We start from the raw sequence: 20,243 nt of genomic DNA, 5'->3' as shown, positions 1-20,243 counted from the left end.
GGGTACATAATCAACCTGCTGGGGAGAGCTGGATTATTACTAATGTAAGAGTGATTGAAATGAGTGATTCCATCCACTTAATCTCAGTGTGAAAAACAGAGTTCGCATAGAAAAATACCAAAATATCACAAGCAAGTATGGAGCAAAACCTCCCTGAAATACCTGGGTTGTTCTGTCAGTACTGCATGAGTTACTGGAATATTCTGTAAACCAGCTGAATGGTGATTCCAAGATTGTTTCAGATTGTCATCCTGGCTACAGCTTTGTACATGAATGAGTCATAACTATTACAACTTATTCGATTTCTTAGGGCAGATTCTTAAGGCTCTAGTCCCAGTCATGTGCATTTCATAGGAAGTCTTATAGAAGCCTTTGAGGATCCAGCCAAGAGTTTGTGTATCTTTGTGACAGCAGTTGATGCTGAAAAAAATCTTCCAGCAACAATCATCATAGATTCCCTGCCCTGGACATGGCAGCCTGGATCTAGAATAGAGCAGAATGAAATTTAATAGAATCCAAAGCAATAAAATACATTATTTCTGTTGGAAGGGACCTACAATGATCACCTAGTCCAACTGCTTGAGCAGTTCTGGGCTGATCACAAGTTAGAACCTCATTTTGTCATGTCAAAAGGAAAAGTACTGGAGAAGTCAAAGAAGAGAAATTCTGGCACCACCACATCAGTCAGGGAAGGAAACTGTCCAGTCTGTTCGAACAAACAGCTCAGATGTCTAGGAAATAGAGACTCCACCAAAAGTACATGTAGTCTAAATTAATTTTTGCTTTTTCACCCTGGGCTCATTCTTAGAATACTCCCCTTATGATTCCCAGCCCCCACAGGGCAAATGGTGAAACTCTGCTCCTGGGAGGGTGCCCTGAACCATGAAAGCAGTGGAAGACCATGCTGCAATCCCCCTCTTTGCTCCAAGCAGTGCCTTACATTGCAAGAGACTGGAATGAAGTCATTAGGTCTAATGGAGGAGAAAATAGCTATTTAAAGTAGATCTAGCACCAGAACTGGACTGAAGTGGAATTTTCCATTTTATACATATGAAAGATTAGCTGCTACTGCACCTCACTGCTGCAGAATTAGCCATGGATCCAATTATGACTCTTCTCCATTCAGCCCTGCAATGCTTTCTGGATTCTCAGTCAGCACTAAAGTAGTCAATGTTTATCTAAAAGGCTTATAGTGCTTCCCTCTCCCTTGTGTTCCTTGTCAGTTTACCTTTAGACTGCAAGAAAATATATTGCTTTTCCACCCTGGAAGCATTTCCCAGATGCCTGGGGAAGCCCTTCACATACCAGGTGCTGCTTTTAAGGAGTAAGGCTTTTAACTTTCAGAATTATGGTGTCACTACCAGAAGTGCCATTTGCTGCATGCTGTGATTTAAGGGTGTAAAAGAATTTTAAAAAAATTTTAAAAGACCAAAACCTCCCCCAAAACCTCCAAAAAACAACAAAATCCACTAACAAGACTGTCCACTCAGCCCACAGCCTCTCCCTGTCCTGGGCTATCACAGAGCATGAGCCCTCTGAAGGTTACTTCTCTGCCAATTTCAAATATTGACCTTGATGTCCTGTCCCTTACAATATTCTTTAAAATCCATCATCTGCAAACTAAATTTAAGTCAGGAAACCTAATTAGTAACAGAGACAATAAATAACAAGCTTAAGGGGAGGGAGGAGAGAACCTCTTGCAGGTGGCCAGATCTTAGCTGAATAATTCTCTGTGCCATGGTCATGCTTCAAAAATTTAATTCTCTGTAATTTCATTTAGGATGGGGAAAACAAAACAAAATGAGCAAAGTGATATAGGATTTCATTTATATTCTGACAAGTACATTCATCTAAAGTTTAACCATAATAGCTGCAGTTACTGTATCTTTCTTACAAGCATTTAATGGTGTGAAGCAAGTGGCAATAAAAATTTAAAAAATAAAATACAAAGGACCTACTTGGCATTATTATTTGCTATTTTTATACCAAAAAAAGAAGAGGACTCCCTACTGGCAGGCTGATTGTATTAATCTGAGATTCCTATGGTCTTTCAGACTTGATTGCTTTTGATTCTTGCTTAGTAGAAGTGGTGATGAAGGAGCTGAAATCATAATTCCTACTTAGAAGGCAGAGGAGGCCACTTCAGTTCTGTGGTGAGTAGCACATTTTGTTGTTTGAATTAAAAAGTTGTTCTGAGAAGCTTCTGCAGTATTCAGAGCAGAAAAAGATGGTATTTTCAAAGACACTTTAGGGATCACTCCTGCATTTTTTCTGAGCTATGTTGATGTTGCTTAAACATACTAAGGAAAAGAAGCGATCATTGAATTTGAAGTACATTTTCTATCTCAAAAATTGTAAATCAATTCTCTCAATGATGAAAATATATTTTCCATTATGCAGTTTTTAAATTGCTATCCATCTCTATTAAGGCTCTTAGAGAGATTTTTGGCAACAGAACACCTTCTAAACAAACAAAAAAAAGATCTAAATATCAAGAACTGAAGATGTTTAGCCCAGAATTGCAATGATTTTCAAGTCCCTGCCCCCTTTGAGATGAATGCCCAGAAAACTCTACAGGTCAAGGCTTGTACCCCCTGAGAGTGCCATAAGTGAGGAACATTCTTCAGCCATGAGCCACCATTCTCTTCTGAGACAGCAATGGCTGTCAGGCTCCCCAGTGCATTGCACAACCCTCTGAGCTAGCCAGACTCCTTCAAGACTTAATTTTCACTTTTAAAAATCAATACACTTCACTGGTACTTTCAGCTTTTCATATGACAGCAGCATTGAAAATTAATATTTTACTGGGATTACTAAGGGTGGACTTAGGAGGGCATATAAGATTTGGATCTACTTCAGAAGCATGTGACAGCTTAGGTAAGATGCTGTTGGCTTAGAGAAACTAAGATAAATCATATTTAGGGCTTTTATTCAGTGATGCCAGGATCCTTCACATTGTCTGTGACTCAGATCATCTGTTCCTTTTGCACTGGAATAATGACAAAAGCCTCTTAGATTTAGCTCTAAACTCAACTCAAACTATACAGATGTATTTGAGGTGCCTGCTGTGTTTCCCTCTGCTCAAGGTACCAGCCAAAATAGCTCTCCCATGACAAAAGTAAAACTAGTTGCAAGGAATGTAAAGGTCCCAGCATTAAAGGTTCATTTCCTAATCTCTGGAGCTACCCTTTACTAGAGCTGCATTCTAAATACCCCAAGATGCTGGCACTCACCTGAAAACTAACTTCTGGCTAAAATTAAAGATCCAGGTTTATCTGCGGGAAAAGTTAGTCAGGCAAGCCTCAGACTTACACAGGTTCACCTACACATCCCAAAGCGTCTTAGTGTGACTTTTCCTACTCACACCTGGAACAGGGCAGGAACAAAACCTCCCTAAGTCTTCATGTCCCTACAGGCCATGCTCTGTGCATTCATGAGGAGCTGATGGAGACCAAAATCCCACCAAACACCTGCTTGTTTTGAACTGTGAGGGAGTATCACTATGTCACACTTGAGGCTGCTCCATGAATGGAGGGCACAAGGGGGCCTGGTTGTTTGTCCTGCTCTCCTTTACACGTTCTGAGTAGCCCTGTAACACTCACTGTGAAGCCCAGGACAGATGTCACAGAACACAGGACAACACTTTCAAGCTGGGACCAAGCAGAGCCTTGAAATGCTGCTGTGGTTTCCAAGCCATGTCGTTCTGCACTGCCTTGTGACACTTGAGGCAGCATTAAATTCCCTGCATCTAATCCTCTCATTTGGAGTGAAGCATCTTCAGCTGCCCTAATGTTTGAGCTCAGCCTCACAGCTGGGGAAAACTAGCAGCTGGTTTGTGATTCAATAGGAACAGAACAATAACCCATTGAGGCTACTCCTCCTGTCTGTGGATGGGTGAGTCACACGAACAATTGGACAACACAGATCAGTTAAGCCTAATTCAGTTAATAGAATTAATTTGCAAATTAGTACACATTAGGTGAATCAGCTGCAATTCATTTTGACAGAAACGTTAAAAATACTAAAGTAGTTATAATGAAACAGATAAATATTACTGCAGAAAAGATTCCAAAGAAGGCAGTCTCTACATGGAAATTTTTATCTGTAAATGCTATGGATGCATAGATTGAATTTCATATAATCAGTAGGAAGCATATTGTATAGCCTTTATTACTCTCACAACCCTTAATGGATCTTAAATGATCATTAGAGATGGGCTGAGAAAGTTCTGACTGGGTTCCAGGCATTGATGTTGGGACTGATAGAGGGCCTGGTGCAAGGGAAAGGAAATAAACTATTTTAAATTTAAATGCTGGCCTAGGGAAATTAGTTGGTAAAATAATTTGGTCCTCTAACATTCTTCCTAGGAAAGCTTGGAAACATGTCTGTGCTAGTGTTATTCAGTGACACACAGAGCAGATAAACATCTGACATTTGAACAACATGGGCGTCTTCAGAGTAGTGATCACAGGGAAGAAAATGCCAATAGCATGATTTTATTCTTGAAAAGCTTGGAAAATGCTTTGGGCAGGTACAGTTAATAGGATTCCTGAGCAAAGTTGAGCTTCAGCTCCTGGAGCACTAAGATGATTTAGGAAAATGCTGAGCTCTGAGCTGTGTGTGGTCAGAGTAAACCAAGAGGCAAGAACGGGGGAACAAATGTGCCACATACACACAAGGCTCAGAAGAAAACTTTCATTGTTGGCTTGCTGCACAATGATGGCAACACTTGGTGTTGAATAAATGTATCTGGAGGAATAAGATCAAATCATGGCTGCATCAGTTTAGCAGTGTAATGTGACACCTCCCTGGAATCCACAAGCACCTGAAACACACATTGCTGGGGTCACTTCACCATATCAATCCTTGCTCCTTCTGAGCTATACATAGGGTTTGATCCCCAACAGGAACCAATTGTGCCTCTCTGTAGACTTCAGTAAAACTGCACTTTGTACTTGCTTTGGATATCATGAATCAACACTGTGTACACAGGATTTTGCTAGCAGTGGAAATTAGGTAACAGTTTAAATAAACAGTTTCTTTCAGTGATGGTCCTTTATATTCTGTTTTACTGACACATTCCTGCATGACTGTGAATTCACAGGTGTAGCAAACCTTTTGTAAAGTACTTCACTGCAATCAATTTTTTTTCATTCAAAAATAGTGGAGCTGCCACAAAAGCTAATCTATCTAAAAAGTCTATTACCTGTACAATTTTTATTCTGTGTGTCAAACTTCACAGGCATGCTATTGTGCCTTTCTGAAAGGATTTAAAATTGCAGAACAGCCATAGCAGTTATGTTGTCCAGACAATTAATTATACCTTGAAAAAAACTGACCTAGCATTACAAGTGTCTGTCAAACTTAGAGCCTCCCAGCTCACAGTCATGGCTTGTCAGGTTTGATGGGGAGCTGGTTAAATGCAGTGTCAGAGCAGTTACCTGGGGCAGTGCACTGAAGGCTGCTTGCCAGTTGGCTGAAGGGCCTCTGGTATCTATCAGATCCAGCAAAATACTGTAAAATAATACACAATGTAGACTTCTAGTGACTGAGTCATGGGTTCCACTTTTCCATGTTAATGCTCTGTAAGTATGGATGAGAAATGAGCCACTCTCCCAGGCTCTGCCAGCTCTTCACAATCTCCTGCTCCTTGTACACATTATGATTCACAAACCACACACAGTGATAGCTGGAATCCCCAGCCCACAGCTGCAGGACTAAGGCACAAGGGGCAGCAGGCAGGCCAGGACTCTTTGTCATGTGCCCTTCTGTTCTTTGGCCTGAGGCACTTCCATTGGTGCCAACTGACTCCCCATCAGCAAACCCTGGGAAGGCCAGTGCCAAGGGTGGATCCAGGTTCTCTTCCTGATCACTTTGCAGCTGGGGAGCATCAGGACATCTTCTCCTTCAATGGCTATTCTCACTGCTGTCCCTTGATTCTCAGACTCCAGCTGAAATTGTGCTCAGAAGGGAGAGGCAGAAGTGGATAGAATAATTCAGTTAGAAACCAAGTGACAAATGCAAGTGACAACAGCAAACTGTAGTGCTGTTTCCTCTGCCTGACTTCAGGCAGACTGCTCAGCTGAAGACCCACATCATTGGCTAAGCAGCTCTTGTGTAATCAAGATTCAGATCCTGTTGAAAAAAAATAGACTTCAGCTTTGTCCAAGAGTCACATTAAGAGGCAACAAGAAAAACTGTGGCTAGAACTCTCCCAGAGCTGCGTGCAGCTGGGGAGATAGCACAGGATTCTTGGCTGCAGAACTCTTTTCCAGGACATGCTAGCAAAGACAAACAGCCCTGGGCTCTGGTAATCTTCATCCAGCTTGAAAGGAGGCTTTGCAGGCCAGAGTTCAGAGACATCTTCTGTTTCAGAACGTTCGTCAGTCCTAGAGCACATGGACTGCTGTCACAGCATGGAAAGCAAAGCCAGAGAACCAAGTGTGCCTTTAGGACCTTGGAACTGCCACAGCTCTAAGGCCATGGTGCAGAAACATTACCTATAAGATAAGGCACGTATGTAGGTAGCAAATGATGTGCTGTAAAAGCCTTTGTTTGTGTGAGCCTGGGTGTAGCTCAGGCCGTGGCTCTCTCCAGAGGCAGAGGAAAGCCCCTGGAGATGCCCGTGCAGACATTAACCTCGCGCTCAGGACATGGGTTATGTAACCCAGCAGCGGTGGGGGTTTAACCATTGCTTCATCTAAAGTGCCCCTTCTTGCTGGGAATTTCACAGTTCAGCACACACTAAATTAATGCTTTTACTAGGTCAGGCCTGGTAACAAGCGTTGATTTAAGCAGCTTATTGCAACAGAAGACTAAACACTGTTGCTAAATGGCAGCTCTCTGTGATCCTGCAGAGGATGGATTCTGCTCCTGCTGCCACACACCCCGAGACACAGCCCTGCTGGGAGCCTGGCAGAGCAGAGAGATTTGCTGCTGCTCTTCGGGAGCATTTTCAGGGAACACCAAATGTTATTTACTTCCTAATCTTCCTACAGAATATAAAGAATTGCTGCTCTGGGCTATTTCAGAGAGATAATGTGAGTGACTCATTTGAGTTGTATATTGACCTCAGGCACTGTAAAGATACATTTCACAGTGCTTTAAAAAACTACTAATGCAGATTTCTGTACTTCTGAAGATCCCTAGAGTGCACTTCAAAGATTTTCCTGAAGTCTTAAACCACACATATCTGGTCAAACCCTATGTTATTTGTTGTTATTAGTCAAACACCCCTAATCATTGGCCCTATCATCTTCCAGGCTATATCCCCTACACTAAAGCAGCTTCTTAATAACGTGCAGTCCTAATTTGCCTAGGCATAACAGCTCCATAAGAACCATATTAATTATAATCAGTGACAGATACATACTAAATCCTATGTTGAAACATGGGAGTAGTTTCTGTGACCAACTCTTATCTCTAAACCCAGAGCTGAAACCAAATCTCAATTCCCGCAGTGTTAAACTGTTTAAAGACCTGGATTCAGCAGGTCTTTCTTTGGCTTGTGTTTAATTTTAAAAACTCCCCCCCACTGTATTTGCATTCTTTTTGAATTTTGCCAGTCTGAACATAGATGCTTTGAAGCAGATTTTGCTAGGCAGGGAAAAAGCTTTCACCATGTTGCTTCCATGCATTATCCACTGAGATGCCTGATCATAGATTCTCCTTTCCAGCAGTGAGTTTTAACAACAAGCTTTCTCAGGCTCTGCTCTTTTTCTACAAATCATCTCTTCATCCTTTAGGTTTCCACAATTCCCATTGCACCCATCTGAGCTCACCCACCTCACAGCCGAGGGCCTCAAATTCTCTCCCTCTCCTTGTCTTTCAGTCTCACTAGATCACAGCAGATCAAAATACAAAAATCTCTCTCCTACAGGTCCCACTTTCAGGGGCCCAACAGCACTTCCATTTCACTAGGGTGACCCCAGCCTTACACCTGGGCCCCCTATTAATGTGGTTACCTAGCAAAGGTATCACCTGTGTGGCAGGTACAAAATTGAAGCAGAGTTGAGGGGTGGAAGGAGTCCCACTGAAAACACAGACCACAGCTCCTTTTTGCCCAAAGTTCCAACTGCCTACCACTCAGTATGGTACTGCACCCCCATGAGGGAGTGACAGACCTTGGGGTGAAAGGAAGGGATCCCAAAATCAACAAAACATGGCTCAACCACCAGCATTCTGCAGATGAGCAAGGAATTGCCTACAGGGAATCATTACAGAGAAAATCCCAAAACCCTTCAGGAAATCATGCTGGGCACCCCCATTAGAACATCACTGTTTTATAGTGACAGATTTTATTGCATATTAATGCACACAGTAAGGGGAATAAACATAAGACAGGAGAGATAAGAGTCCCAAGAGGTAAGATCCTGCATGAAAGAAGGATGCAAAAAGACAGTTACTATTTGAGAAAAACCTAGTGCAAGCTTAAGAGCATGCAATGCTGGTGCATCCCCCTCCCTGCTCCTCCTCAGGCCACACTATGATCTCAGAAAGGCTCCTCAGGCCACCACCCTCTGAGCAGGTGCTGCTGATGGAGTGGGGCTGCTACCCCACTCCTTGAAGCTCACTTTCCCCACCACATGCTGGGAAGATGCAGAGGCACCCAAAGTGAGCACTTCACTGAACTCCAGGGGGATTTTTCACAGGGACCTTGTACATACTCCTCAGTATGTCCATGGTGAGTAGTACATGGGTGTGCATGGGATGTGAATGTGCTGCAGTAAGGGTACTGTGAATGCTCTCTCTTGGATTCTTATGTATGTTAGGTGTATTAAGATAGGCTTCTAAGAGGCTTGGTGTGTTTATAGAATACTTTGTTAAATTGTTTAAATTAGGCTATCAATTAAGTGCTGTTTAAACCTTCAGGCTAAAAACTGTTGGTCACATCTGGGGCTCACTTTGGCAAGGGGCTCCACTCTGAACCTTGACTCAGGGGGAGGATGTCTCTCATTCCTTTTATCCCTACTGTTTTTTCATCCCCAGCCTCCATGTAGTTAATTTTAGGTTGCTTTCAGTTTTAGATTAGCCAAATCAATTTCTTTCCACTGAAAGCACACAGAGGGGCCTATTTTAAGCAAGCTAGCACATGCCTGATTTTTCTTTGTTTCATTGTTTGGTTTTATTTTTGTTGTTTTTGTAAAGCATAACATTACTTAAATGGCATATCTGCAAACATTTCCACTTTTATTTTAGTGACTGTGTTGAGAGAATACTGACCCTTCACAAAACCTGAAACATACTCAGGCAGATTGTGAGAGTGGTAATAAAGACTATGAATGTAATACCATTCCAATATACAACTCAATGTTTGTTATTTATCAGTGCATTACAGAATAAATACAGAAAATACAACTGGGATTGCACAGATTTAAGTATTTATTACAAGAGGTGGTAAATCATTATGCTTTTAAGATTTTATGTAAAATCCACTGAGTTAATTGATTCTCCTTAGATTCCAATGGGCTTTGGCTGAGTTTCCTAATGATATTAAAATCCATCTGTTATTAAACATCATGTATGCAACAGTATGCAAATGCTGGGATTTGTAAATATCATAATGCAAAAGTTCAAGTCCAATCATGCTCCTCTTGAAGTTTGCAACATAAATTCTGTAGACATCAATAAGAATAGATTTGGGATATCTTTTTAATTGCACTGTATACAAGTATCGACAGAAGAATACAATAGAGTAGTCACAAAATTAAAGAGGCTTCTATGAAACCTACAAAGTAGAGCAGCATAGAATCAATGAAGTAAAAGCAGTATTTCAAAAAATAATAAATCAGACCTGGCAGTTTCGGAAAATGTACTCAAAAAAACCACAAATTAATTGGCACAGTTTAACAACCTAATTTCTAAGTGCACTTCATAACAACTCTCCTTACAAGCTGCTGTTTTCCCAGAAGATGATGACAAAAAGCCTCATTAGAACATCACTGTTTTATAGTGACAGATTTTATTGCATTGCCAGCTGTGAATCTAAAAAAAAAAACACCTCCCCCCTAAAAACTTATATAAAGGTTCCTAAAAACCCTATTTTCTTTTGTAATTGTCAAAAAATAGCAACATAGCACTTCCATGTTTGTGAATACCCACAATTCTATTTTTAAAAAAAATAGAAGTCAAAGAAAAGTGATTTTCGTTTAGCTTCAAAAATAATGTAAAGTAACATTTAAGAACATTTCAATGATCAGAGACATATGTACAATATGGTAGATTTGAGTCCAATCCATGTTCATGAAAGCAGACTTAGAACCTGTTGATCCTGAGTAACTGTAATTATAAACTGGCAGGAGCAGGCTCTTAGCTTCACCCATTATAAGCTTTTTCACAATCTGTCCTAGGCTAAAAAGTGTAGATACAGTATATACTCTGTATATGGATTTATACAAAAGGTCTTTTACAGCTCTTACCCTGTTATTGCTAGGCTAAAAAATGACTTATTTTGGAGCAAATTAAATGCATCATAAAGGGTAAAACTGAGATGCAGCTTCTGATGACTGAATTTCTACTTGAGCCATTTTAAACTGGGTGCACTGCAGCCACTTGCGGAGCACAGACGAGCTATTGTTCATCTGTCCTGACCCCTGTAACATCCTCAGGCTGTGATGGTTGACATTGCTCTGGATGGCTTGGAGGCGGAGCTGAAGTCCAGCAGATAAATGCTGTTGAAATGATGCAAAACATTTAGTTTCTTACCTTTAACATGTGCATTAATATAGCAATGTGAAGGGTACTGGTCTGTTGGCCAGGGAGTTTCTTACACTGCCCCATGTCAAATTTCTTTCTTCCACATCCTGCCCTGTAGTGTTGCCATGGAAGGCAAATGTGCTTACAAACACAACTCCTTACTGAGACCAACTCCACAATTTTTCTTCTCTTCTCTTGACTCACCAACCACACTGACACACCTTCCTCTCCCTTACAAAGGGACCAGATGGTAGTTTTACCCAAGCAAACAGGCCCACAATATCTTCTTTAGAACCCACATCTATCTCCTGAGTCAAGAGTCCCAACCCTGATTTGTCAGGGAACTCTTAAGCCTAAGGCATTAAGAAAAACCACAGCTCAGGGAACAACAAATCTCAGTAAATAGCAAGGAAAGGCCCCAGTGCAGAACCTGGGGAGAGGAAAATGCTCCAGAGGGAAATGGATAGAGCAGCACTGACTAGAGGGCATCTCAGCAAATGATCACACTTCAGAGCCTCATCTCAACTGCATATGCTACAATTATCTATTTTCACACATCTTATTTCCAGAATTTACAGAAATGTAAATTATTTTAGAATTTACAGAAATGTATACTATAAAAGGATAAAGTACCAGAAACAACTGACCTTTAGGTTTGACTGTATCATTGGCAACCACATTGGTATGAGCTGCAAGAAGAGGTGCATTTTGTTATTGTACAAGTGACTGTAAACATGCTACAGTTACTGTGAGACAGAGAAGGATACATCTAATGCATTTAGCCATTTGAATTGGCATCGCCTGAACCAAAAATCTGAAAATGTGGTTATTTTAAGTACTTGGAGAAGGTAAATCTCAGCTGTAAAGAAGCCTGTTTCCCTTATCTGTAGCTTGATGAATCACCAGTAGCAATTATTGATAACCTGTTTAAGGTAATGATGAAAATACAGAATTAAACTTGTTACAGGAAGTCAGTTACTACTTTCCTTGTAAGGGTGTTTCTGTATGTGCAGGTGAGCAATATTGGAGTAAAGAGACAAAACATTTTGCATGGTGAGGTATACATCAAGAAATGAAAAAAAAAAAAATGCAGCAGTAGTTCTTAATAACAGGAGATATATTTAAATGATAACCAACATTTTTTAAGCCACTAGTCACATCAGTGTTTCACTGCAGAATGTTAGGTATTCTGTAGGTGGGGGAGCACAGGTAAAATCTATCCAGAATGACAAGGTGAGGAGGTCTGAAAATTTGTCAGCTGTGATTGGACTGGAGAGACTCCTGCTCTTCAGGGAACTTTTTCTTCTGAGGAAGTGTAACATGACAACTTTATGAAAGCCAGAGAGGCATTTCTAGCAAAAGTATTCATGTTTTTCAATATTAATTTAGCCATTGAGGTTACTGTTCTAAAATGTTCCTCCAAATGGCATTAAAATTTGCAATTTACCAATTATGCTACTGGAGCTGCAAGTTAAACCTAATCACTATTGACAACATTAGATAAAGAGCTGTTTCCCTTGTGCAAGGAATGATAATTGTTTCAATTTCAGTGCTCTTTTGCTGGAGAATCATGAAACTCTGTCAGGACTCATTACTTAGTCTACCACATGAAGAACCATAGCCAAACCTCAGCATTTACAGACAGATGAATGCCAAAACAGCTGGAATGCAGCCAGATGCAGCAGATGTGTGAGCCCTGTACACCCTTCCATGGGCTCTCACACTAATGAAGTGCTCAGTAAGATGCAGTGACCGCAATCCCAAGGTGTGTTTTTGGTGAGGAGGGAACAGGTCTGGGAGGCCATGCTCCACACCCCACTGCCATCAACAAAACATCCCTGACAATTCAGTCTGGCACAGATGGAGTTCCTGTGGAGTTAGCCAGTGGAGGCAGGACTGGTGTCAGAAGTACATCAAGCAAGAAGGGAAGCCAGGAAGAAAACTTAGGGTACCCCTCTGCATCTGAACCAATTCACTGGACAACTTTTTCAGTCAGCTGAGAGAATCAAGCACTTCACATTCAGTTCATCTTGTCCCAAAGCAAGTATCTAAAATAGATCAAGATGAATCATGTCCAAAAATACTGACTGCAAAGGGCACTCATGGAAACTAGCTTTTATCAATATCTCTTCTGGACAAGTCTAAGGTCAGATACAGATCTTTGTCCTCCAGCACCAGTTCTGTCTTGCAGGGTCTGGACACATTTAATGAAATGAACATTCTGCTGCACGCACAAGCAAGCAAACCCTCTAGTGCTACAGCTGCCAGATAGATAAGTCACACAAGAAGACATTTTTATGGAAGCACTTGAGTTTTGTTAACTAATCCTAAGCCAGCCTTTTCTTCACAAAGGAAGAATACAAAAAACACTAGTCAGAAAGAACAGCTGGAAGAACAGAGTGCTGTCAGACACTATCAAATTTTTTGAGTTTATATTTTCAACAGAACTATACTGATTCCAGTTTAATTTTTAAAGGGAAACCAGGCTGTAGAACAGGCTGGTCATGGTGCTGTGTTCTGGCTCTCCAAATCTGCTGTCTGTCCAGCTCCCTAAAAAGCTACACAGCAGCTGCTGGGGCTGCCTAAAAACCTTGGGTCTTGGCAAAAGGCCTTGAGCTGTTCTTGTCTTCACTGTAGGCTCCCAAGTTCCTCAGAGATGCATTTGATGGTCAAAGATGTGACCAGCAAGGTACTGGTCTCCAACACCAATGCCGAAACTGGTATGGCCACTTTCCCAGGTCCTCTGACATAGAAAAGCAGGAGAAAAGTTCAACACTTTCATTTCACAGTCACTGAAGAAGAGACTGTCTCAAATCTGATAATTTTTAACTTGAGAACTCACTCACTGGTTCCCGTGTGAATAAGCTTTGCACCACTGTGTCTCTGAAGGACTTCAAACATACAGTAAGTCCCTAAATCATGGCACTTATTTTTCACATCTACAATAAATATTTTTGCAATCAGTTCAGAAAAAAAATAGTAATCTGGAACAATGAATCCTGTAGCAATGTTATGCATGTATACTGTTCAGGATATAGATATATATATATATCTTGTATACTGCAGGATTTCACTTTAGGGCTGAGTAAAGGGGATTTGGCCACCCAAATTCTTCTCTTCCATCTCCCACCCACCAAACATGAAAGCTTAGCACCTTAACTCAGGGTTCCACAGTTTTATGAGCTTGATTTTATAGTAACAACAATGTCCTTTTAACCTGACTTAGCATTATATTGATATATGCTCTCAAACATAACCCCCTGAAAGCATTCATTTGATTTGTGACAGGGATTTGGCCCTAAAGGCCTCTCTTTTCACAGCTTTAAAGCCACTCTTCATCTTTGTCAAATCCTTAACATCCTGGACTGGCTAAAAGAGAAGCCCATATGTCTTTCAGACAGAGTCATAATCACTTTAACAGCCCTTAGTGACAGAATTTCTGTAGTGAATCAAGCCATTACAAATCTGTATTTTCACAATGAGTGTGAATACTTTCATGTTGACATAAAGACCTTCAATTTTAGCTACTTTATTTTCAATTCTTGCTTGATCATAAAAGACTGGAGTAAAGCAATAGTCAGAAATTTCCTTTATGGCAACAGAAGAACTATATTAACCTTAACTACTTATGTGGAAACTCTCTTGCACTGGGAAAACATAAAAAAGGATAGTAAAATTGATTTATGCTTGTGAGACTACCCCAACCCTTCTGCAAACAGTGTGATGGAAGACTGACTATGGATTTCCAAAGAAACAACTCATATAATAACAAGAAAATCAATGTGGCAAAAAGTTTCTGTCATCCACCTAAAAGAATGTGAGGCTCAGAAGACAGAGGAGATCTGCAAAGGACCTATGATGATTAAAAGATACAGAATGGCTGAAAATTCAGGCAGTAGCTGGAGGTTCTCAAAGTCACTGACATTAGTTGTGTCTATTAGAGGAATAAGATCATTACTGACATTAGTGGCAATGGAAAGAGGAAGTAGATTACATGTTCATTTAAAAAAAATCAGGAGAACTTGAATTTGAGATTGTGGTCTGGTCTTAGCACAGATTTTATTTTTCAGCATGAATTGCTAGGGTATATTGTGGCATTAACATTCAACCTCAGTCTCTTCCACTCTCTCTTTTTTGAGTGGGAGAGAAAGCACAGGACAATACATTTAGAAATCAGAATAATCAGGCAATATATTTTAATAGATATTCATGGTAGGGTATGCCTACCTTTACAAAGATAGTAGAGTTGCATTCTTGTAAGGCCTCCATTAAACTGATCACATGCAGGCACACCATTTCCACCATCTTGGAAAAGAAAAATCAAGTGTAAAACCAAATAAATATCCAGCATAACAATGTAGTAAGATAAGCCAACAGCCTCTAAGAAGGATCTTCCTGTATTTTCTAGGTAGTTTATTAACCACTGACACACAAGACTAAAGATTACATAAGCACATATGGGATGTTTTTCTTTGTTTAGTTTTACCCCAATGTGGTAACAGCTATGTGTTCAGTATTTCAACCTTTGATGTATTTTAATTCTTACCACACATCAAAACAAGCTGTCTTTGGCTTTGCTCTTTACAGACATCAACTGTTTTTTATGTCTTCACTATGCAATTCTCATCAATCTGTGTGTCAGAAATTGTTATTTTTATTTATTTAATCTTTGAAAATTAACATTCTCACAACACCCATCTTTTTATCCCCCATCAAAAGACAATTTATTGTTTTCAACTGACAGCTAGTCCATAATTCTTCCATTTTGTATCACAACGTATGACAGATGCAAATATCAGTTATTTGGTAGCAGACAGCTTTTTATGTTTTATATTGTGTAAATTCACAGGTACAAGACAAACATCCTGAGCCAGCAATGACTATTTACAGTGCCTGTCTAAACTACATGTAAATTCCCCTTGATAATAATAAACTCAGCTTTTATGTTGTGCTTTTCATCTTCAAAGTGCTTCACAAACACTAACTAACCTTACAACACCCCAGTGAGACAGGCAAGTGTTACTATCTACATTTCACAGAGCAAGAGCTGAGGCAGAGAGCTTAATAACTGTGGCTCTAAAGCTACATAATTATATACTTTCAGAGAAAGGATTGGAACTTGGGACTTCCCAGTCATACTCTCATCCTAGGGCTTGACAAGAGGCTTTTGTGTCTGATTAAACAAGTGGCTGGCTGGAAACACAATGCAGACTTCCTGTTCCTTCAAATGGAGCTTCCTGAACTGCTGTTCCCAGCAATGGCTTGTGACCCACAGAGACCCCACCATGTCACAGGCTAAAATATCATCTAGGGACAGCTTTAGGTGGTTCTTGCCTGATATGGGAAAGACACAGGAAATAATAACTGGCTAAGACTTTCAACTGCAGCCCATCTAATTACAATTAAAAGGGCAAGGTCCATACCTCTCTGGGATGGAAAATGTTTCACATGGGGAAAGGGGAATTATATAAAACAATTTCCATACACATAGCAGATCTACATTTAAAAAGAAAAAAGAAAACCCAAACAAACCAGGAATGAAAACCTTAGTAGGAGCAAACCTTAAGACCTAACTTGAGAGGAATGGGCCATGTATAAAAATGTTTCCCAAAGCTAACCTCAAGCTCTCCAGAGCCAGAACTACTAATCAACGTCCCAGTTAAAAAGTTTTGACCTGTCATGACTGTCTGGGATGTAGGAAACACAATAGGCCTTGCCCATCAGAAACAAGCTCTTAACCCTAAGCCTGCAGGCACAGAGAATCATTAGTCAAGAGTAAGCAAAGGAGCAGCTATGAGAGGGCTGCTGGAAGCCCTCTGGGTTCTTATTGTACAAAGTTGCTCCAATGGAAGAGAGTATTTGGCATAAACAAACATTTAAAGGTTATGTCCAAGCAAATAGTATGGATGATTTCTGGACACCATGAACATTTCCCTTTAAATCTTATCTCTAGAGATGCCTCCTTCCAGTCATTCATTACTCAAAAATGTTTCAAGAGATATTTATGTAGTTTATTTTTGATTAATAACCCATGAATTATGGGTGGCCAATTGTCAGCAGTTGAGTGTTTTTTCACCATCACATGGTAAAAAATAACCAAATGGATAATCACAGAATTATCCTAGAACAGTTCATTTGTGCTATAAGGCAGAGTCAGATAAAACAACAGACCACAGTTAAGAGCAGGAATATATACAAAATGAGACGTGATGCAAGGAGTTCATAATCCAACAAGCAGCAGCTCAGACTCCTGATGCTGTTTCAGGTAGATTCTGGCTGGATCCTGTTTTAGGCCTACTGTGAGGTTAAATCACTACTAATTAGCTATCCTTTAATGTCTCAAAAGCATCAAAGTCACTTTATGATGCTATTCATAGCCTGTTGTATTCCACTGAAACAGAGCCAAGCCTCCTCTGAGTTTAATCTGTGCTAAATCTGTCTGCAGCACCTGACTTACCACTTTGTTATGTGCCATTAGCTGCAGGATGCTGGGTGTCACTCTGCTCCAGAACTCCAGGGCTGTGAGGATTGCTGTAAAGCTAAATTCGTTCTGATTCTGGACTGTCGGAGCTACTGCTGTTTGTTCACAATACACTGTCCAGAGCTGAGCAAATATAAATGCATGGAACAGGGAACACATGTGCAGAACAGATGTCTGTAAAAACAGAAAATAGAAGAAAATGTTTATTTAAATAACTCCATTGGGATACAGTGCAGAGGCTTTCATTCCCTGTCACGTGTCCCACTGTGCAGTTTTGCCCCTCACTTTCCCATGTTTCCCTCCCATTAGGAACTAGTAAGTCATGTACACTTGATAACATCTTTTCCATGTTTATAAAATATTTTTTATATTTGTAAAAACTGCATTTGCAAATATGCTCCCATGCCACCTAAGTGCCTGGCATGAAGGTCAGTCCCTTTAAAAGAAGGTTAGTTTTGCAAAACAGGTATTTAGGACTATTTCTGAAACTTTCTTAATGGAAATCTCCACTGCAATCTCTGGAAGGCCTGAAGGATCTGGCACATATGACTCCATTTCAGAACCTGAAAGGACAGTTATCATATAAAATAGATGATTTTACATCTGTTCTGTTAATCTGCCATCCATTTCTGCTTTGCTGGGACTGCTCATAATCACAAGGAAACAGTCAAGGAAAGAGAATTCATTTTGCATACTCAGGCATGGCTCCTTGCTAATCCTTGTTATATATCACAGTGTCTGAGCCTCCAGGACTGCTGGACATTCACCACTTCATTACAAGAAAGATGCTTCTGGTCAGAAATGTTTTCTCAGTTTGCAAGAGCAAGAGAGATTCATGCTCTGTGGCAGTATGACTGCACCAAACATTGCAATGGTTGCTTGGTAACTGGAAAGAGGTATTTGAAAGAGCAAAAAAAAAGGCCAAGGAAATGGATGGGAAGCACCAGTGTCTTGGGTGAGTGCAGGGAAAGAAAGGAGTATTTTAGGTATAAGATAAATGTATGATCATTCTGCTTCTGTCACTAATAAAAACCTGGTTGGTGTCAAAGACTGCTGCTATATTTGTGTTTAACTACTGTCACAAATGTCTTATAATCTGTAATAGCTCTTCTTGTCCTGAAAACTTGAAGAAAAAAGTTGTGCTTGAATCATCACTGCTTGTAATTATTTTGATCATAAAATTATTACATGCTATCCAATGCAAATATACAACAAGAATAAATAACTATCTGAGAGATTTGCTACAGAGATGGTCACTGCTAAAGCTTCAATTTGGAATTCAGTTTTTCATTCCTCACTCCTGTGTTCAGACATTTTGAAATAACCAAACCTCAAACTTAAGTGTACTAATTTCATCAGTCTTCTAGGCACATAAGAAAAACTGTACAGAGATTTCTTTCCCTGGGTCCTGGGTTTTATTAAGCTTTTACCCCTCCTTTTATCTTACTAAAAATAAATGTTTGCAAAAAGGCCAATACAAAACACATCTCTACTTAAAACACATAATCCCTTACCTTTGATTGCTCTGGAAACCCAATCAGAATAACAATAAGGTGGTCAGCAATTTGTGAACCTGCATCCAGTGGAATAGGCATGCAAGATGATGGAGAATTTGGACAGACAACATTGTGTGTCAGAGACCCCAGAAGTAGCCAGGACAGCAAACGAATGTGTGAGACACATTCTATGAACTCTTTGGGCCTGTCAAAAAAGAGCAGATTTTACAATGATACTAAGTTTTCTGGCTTTCCCCAAAATATGGAGTCTCCTTATGCACATTTGGCAGATGCAGTCTCAGTGTGCTGGAGACACAGATCATTGGGAAGATTCCAACCACACAGATCTTGGTGGCCTTGACATACCACATACAAGTCCAATAGAACCTATTTGGTGGGTCAAAAACCAGTCTCTACAAAAGGTTAAAGCATTCACAGATTCACTGCTCCCACACAGAATGAGTTTTTTACACAGATATCATCAGATGGGAAGGATTGCCCAAGTGGAAATGCTCCTCTCAGCTCCCCTGGACACCATGCAGCTGCCTTACCTCCACTGTGTTCCACATCTCCTCTGGTAAAGTGGAGTTAATTTCTGTGTTCTTGGGCATCTCCTTGCACATCTGGATTGTGTTTTGGAGGGCAGGGACTATACTTTTTTGTGACACTTAAGTATTTGTCCACTGTCTAGTACAGTGTCTAACTGCAAAGCAGTGTGCCTAGATAATCTAAAAAGAGCCCTTCACTGGTGACATCTTGTCTGTCCCTTTGCTGTTTGTCTGTCCCTCTGCTGACTAAATACTCATTTGAATTCATAGGCACAGGAAGAAAATAATTGTTTTTCCATCAAGAAATCACTATTTACTAGGCCACTCTCCCTGCTGGTTTTAGTTTCTAATTTGCTGTCATTGTCAAAGACTCATATTACCCAAGAGGCATTCCATTAATTTTTGGTTTTTAATAAAATCTGATACAATGCTCTTCCTCAAGTCCCTATACAATCTTAAAGTAACATTACTTTCAATTAAAAACATGTGTTCCTTTTTTTTTAACATGTAAGAAACTAAAATGCAAGGATTTAAGCACTCCTAAAGCAGATATTCTCCACATATTCACATGCAGATGTATCTAAAAGGACTGGAGCCTAAACACCTTAGTCCCTAGAATCCTGGACAGTTAGTTTGGGACAAAGCTGGGACAGGAACACAGGTTTGTTTAAACACAGTCCAGTTGACTACACTCAAAACAAGTCACTTGTTGTCACTGTAACACAAGGGACAGTACTCCCCTTTTTTTAGAAAATAAAACACTGTACATCAGGATTTCTCTCAGTGAAAAGGGACAGAAAACATGTCTTGAGCAGGATTTCTCTCATTTAACTTTAGCCAGGTGAACTGAGTAGTTTATCATACATCAGTAGGCCTACACTTACTTCTCATTCTTTTGTACTGCATAATTTCAATGGCCATTTCCTGTTGTTTTGTCTATAATTCTAAGAGAATATTTTCTGTAATTCTAGGACTGATCAAGTGCCTGTGTGCTTTTCACTGTCTGCACCTAGACCAAGAATC

The 20,243-nt window shown here is 40.2% G+C and overlaps 1 protein-coding gene across 6 annotated transcripts in view; it reads right to left on the bottom strand.

The window, feature by feature from the left end:
- Positions 1-9,358: 9,358 nt before the first annotated feature.
- The window catches only part of UNC79 (unc-79 subunit of NALCN channel complex), a 109,489-nt gene continuing 98,604 nt past the window's right edge, over positions 9,359-20,243 (bottom strand). For 5 of the 6 annotated variants that reach the window (XM_077180640.1, XM_077180641.1, XM_077180642.1 and 2 more), the window contains 5 exons: positions 18,691-18,877; positions 17,153-17,350; positions 14,923-15,000; positions 11,343-11,384; positions 9,359-10,670 (listed from right to left, as the gene is read on the bottom strand). In XM_077180640.1, coding sequence (XP_077036755.1) covers positions 10,470-10,670; positions 11,343-11,384; positions 14,923-15,000; positions 17,153-17,350; positions 18,691-18,877 — 706 coding nt within the window. In that variant the 3' untranslated portion in view covers positions 9,359-10,469. Of the gene's footprint in view, positions 10,671-11,342; positions 11,385-14,922; positions 15,001-17,152; positions 17,351-18,690; positions 18,878-20,243 lie in introns of those variants that run through there. The other variant, XR_013182873.1, reaches the window with a different exon arrangement.

The sequence above is a fragment of the Agelaius phoeniceus genome, chromosome 6 (genome assembly GCF_051311805.1).
Source record: "Agelaius phoeniceus isolate bAgePho1 chromosome 6, bAgePho1.hap1, whole genome shotgun sequence".
NCBI lineage: Eukaryota > Metazoa > Chordata > Aves > Passeriformes > Icteridae > Agelaius > Agelaius phoeniceus.
Note: the sequence above shows the minus strand (reverse complement) of the source record. Positions and strands in the feature narration are given on the sequence as shown.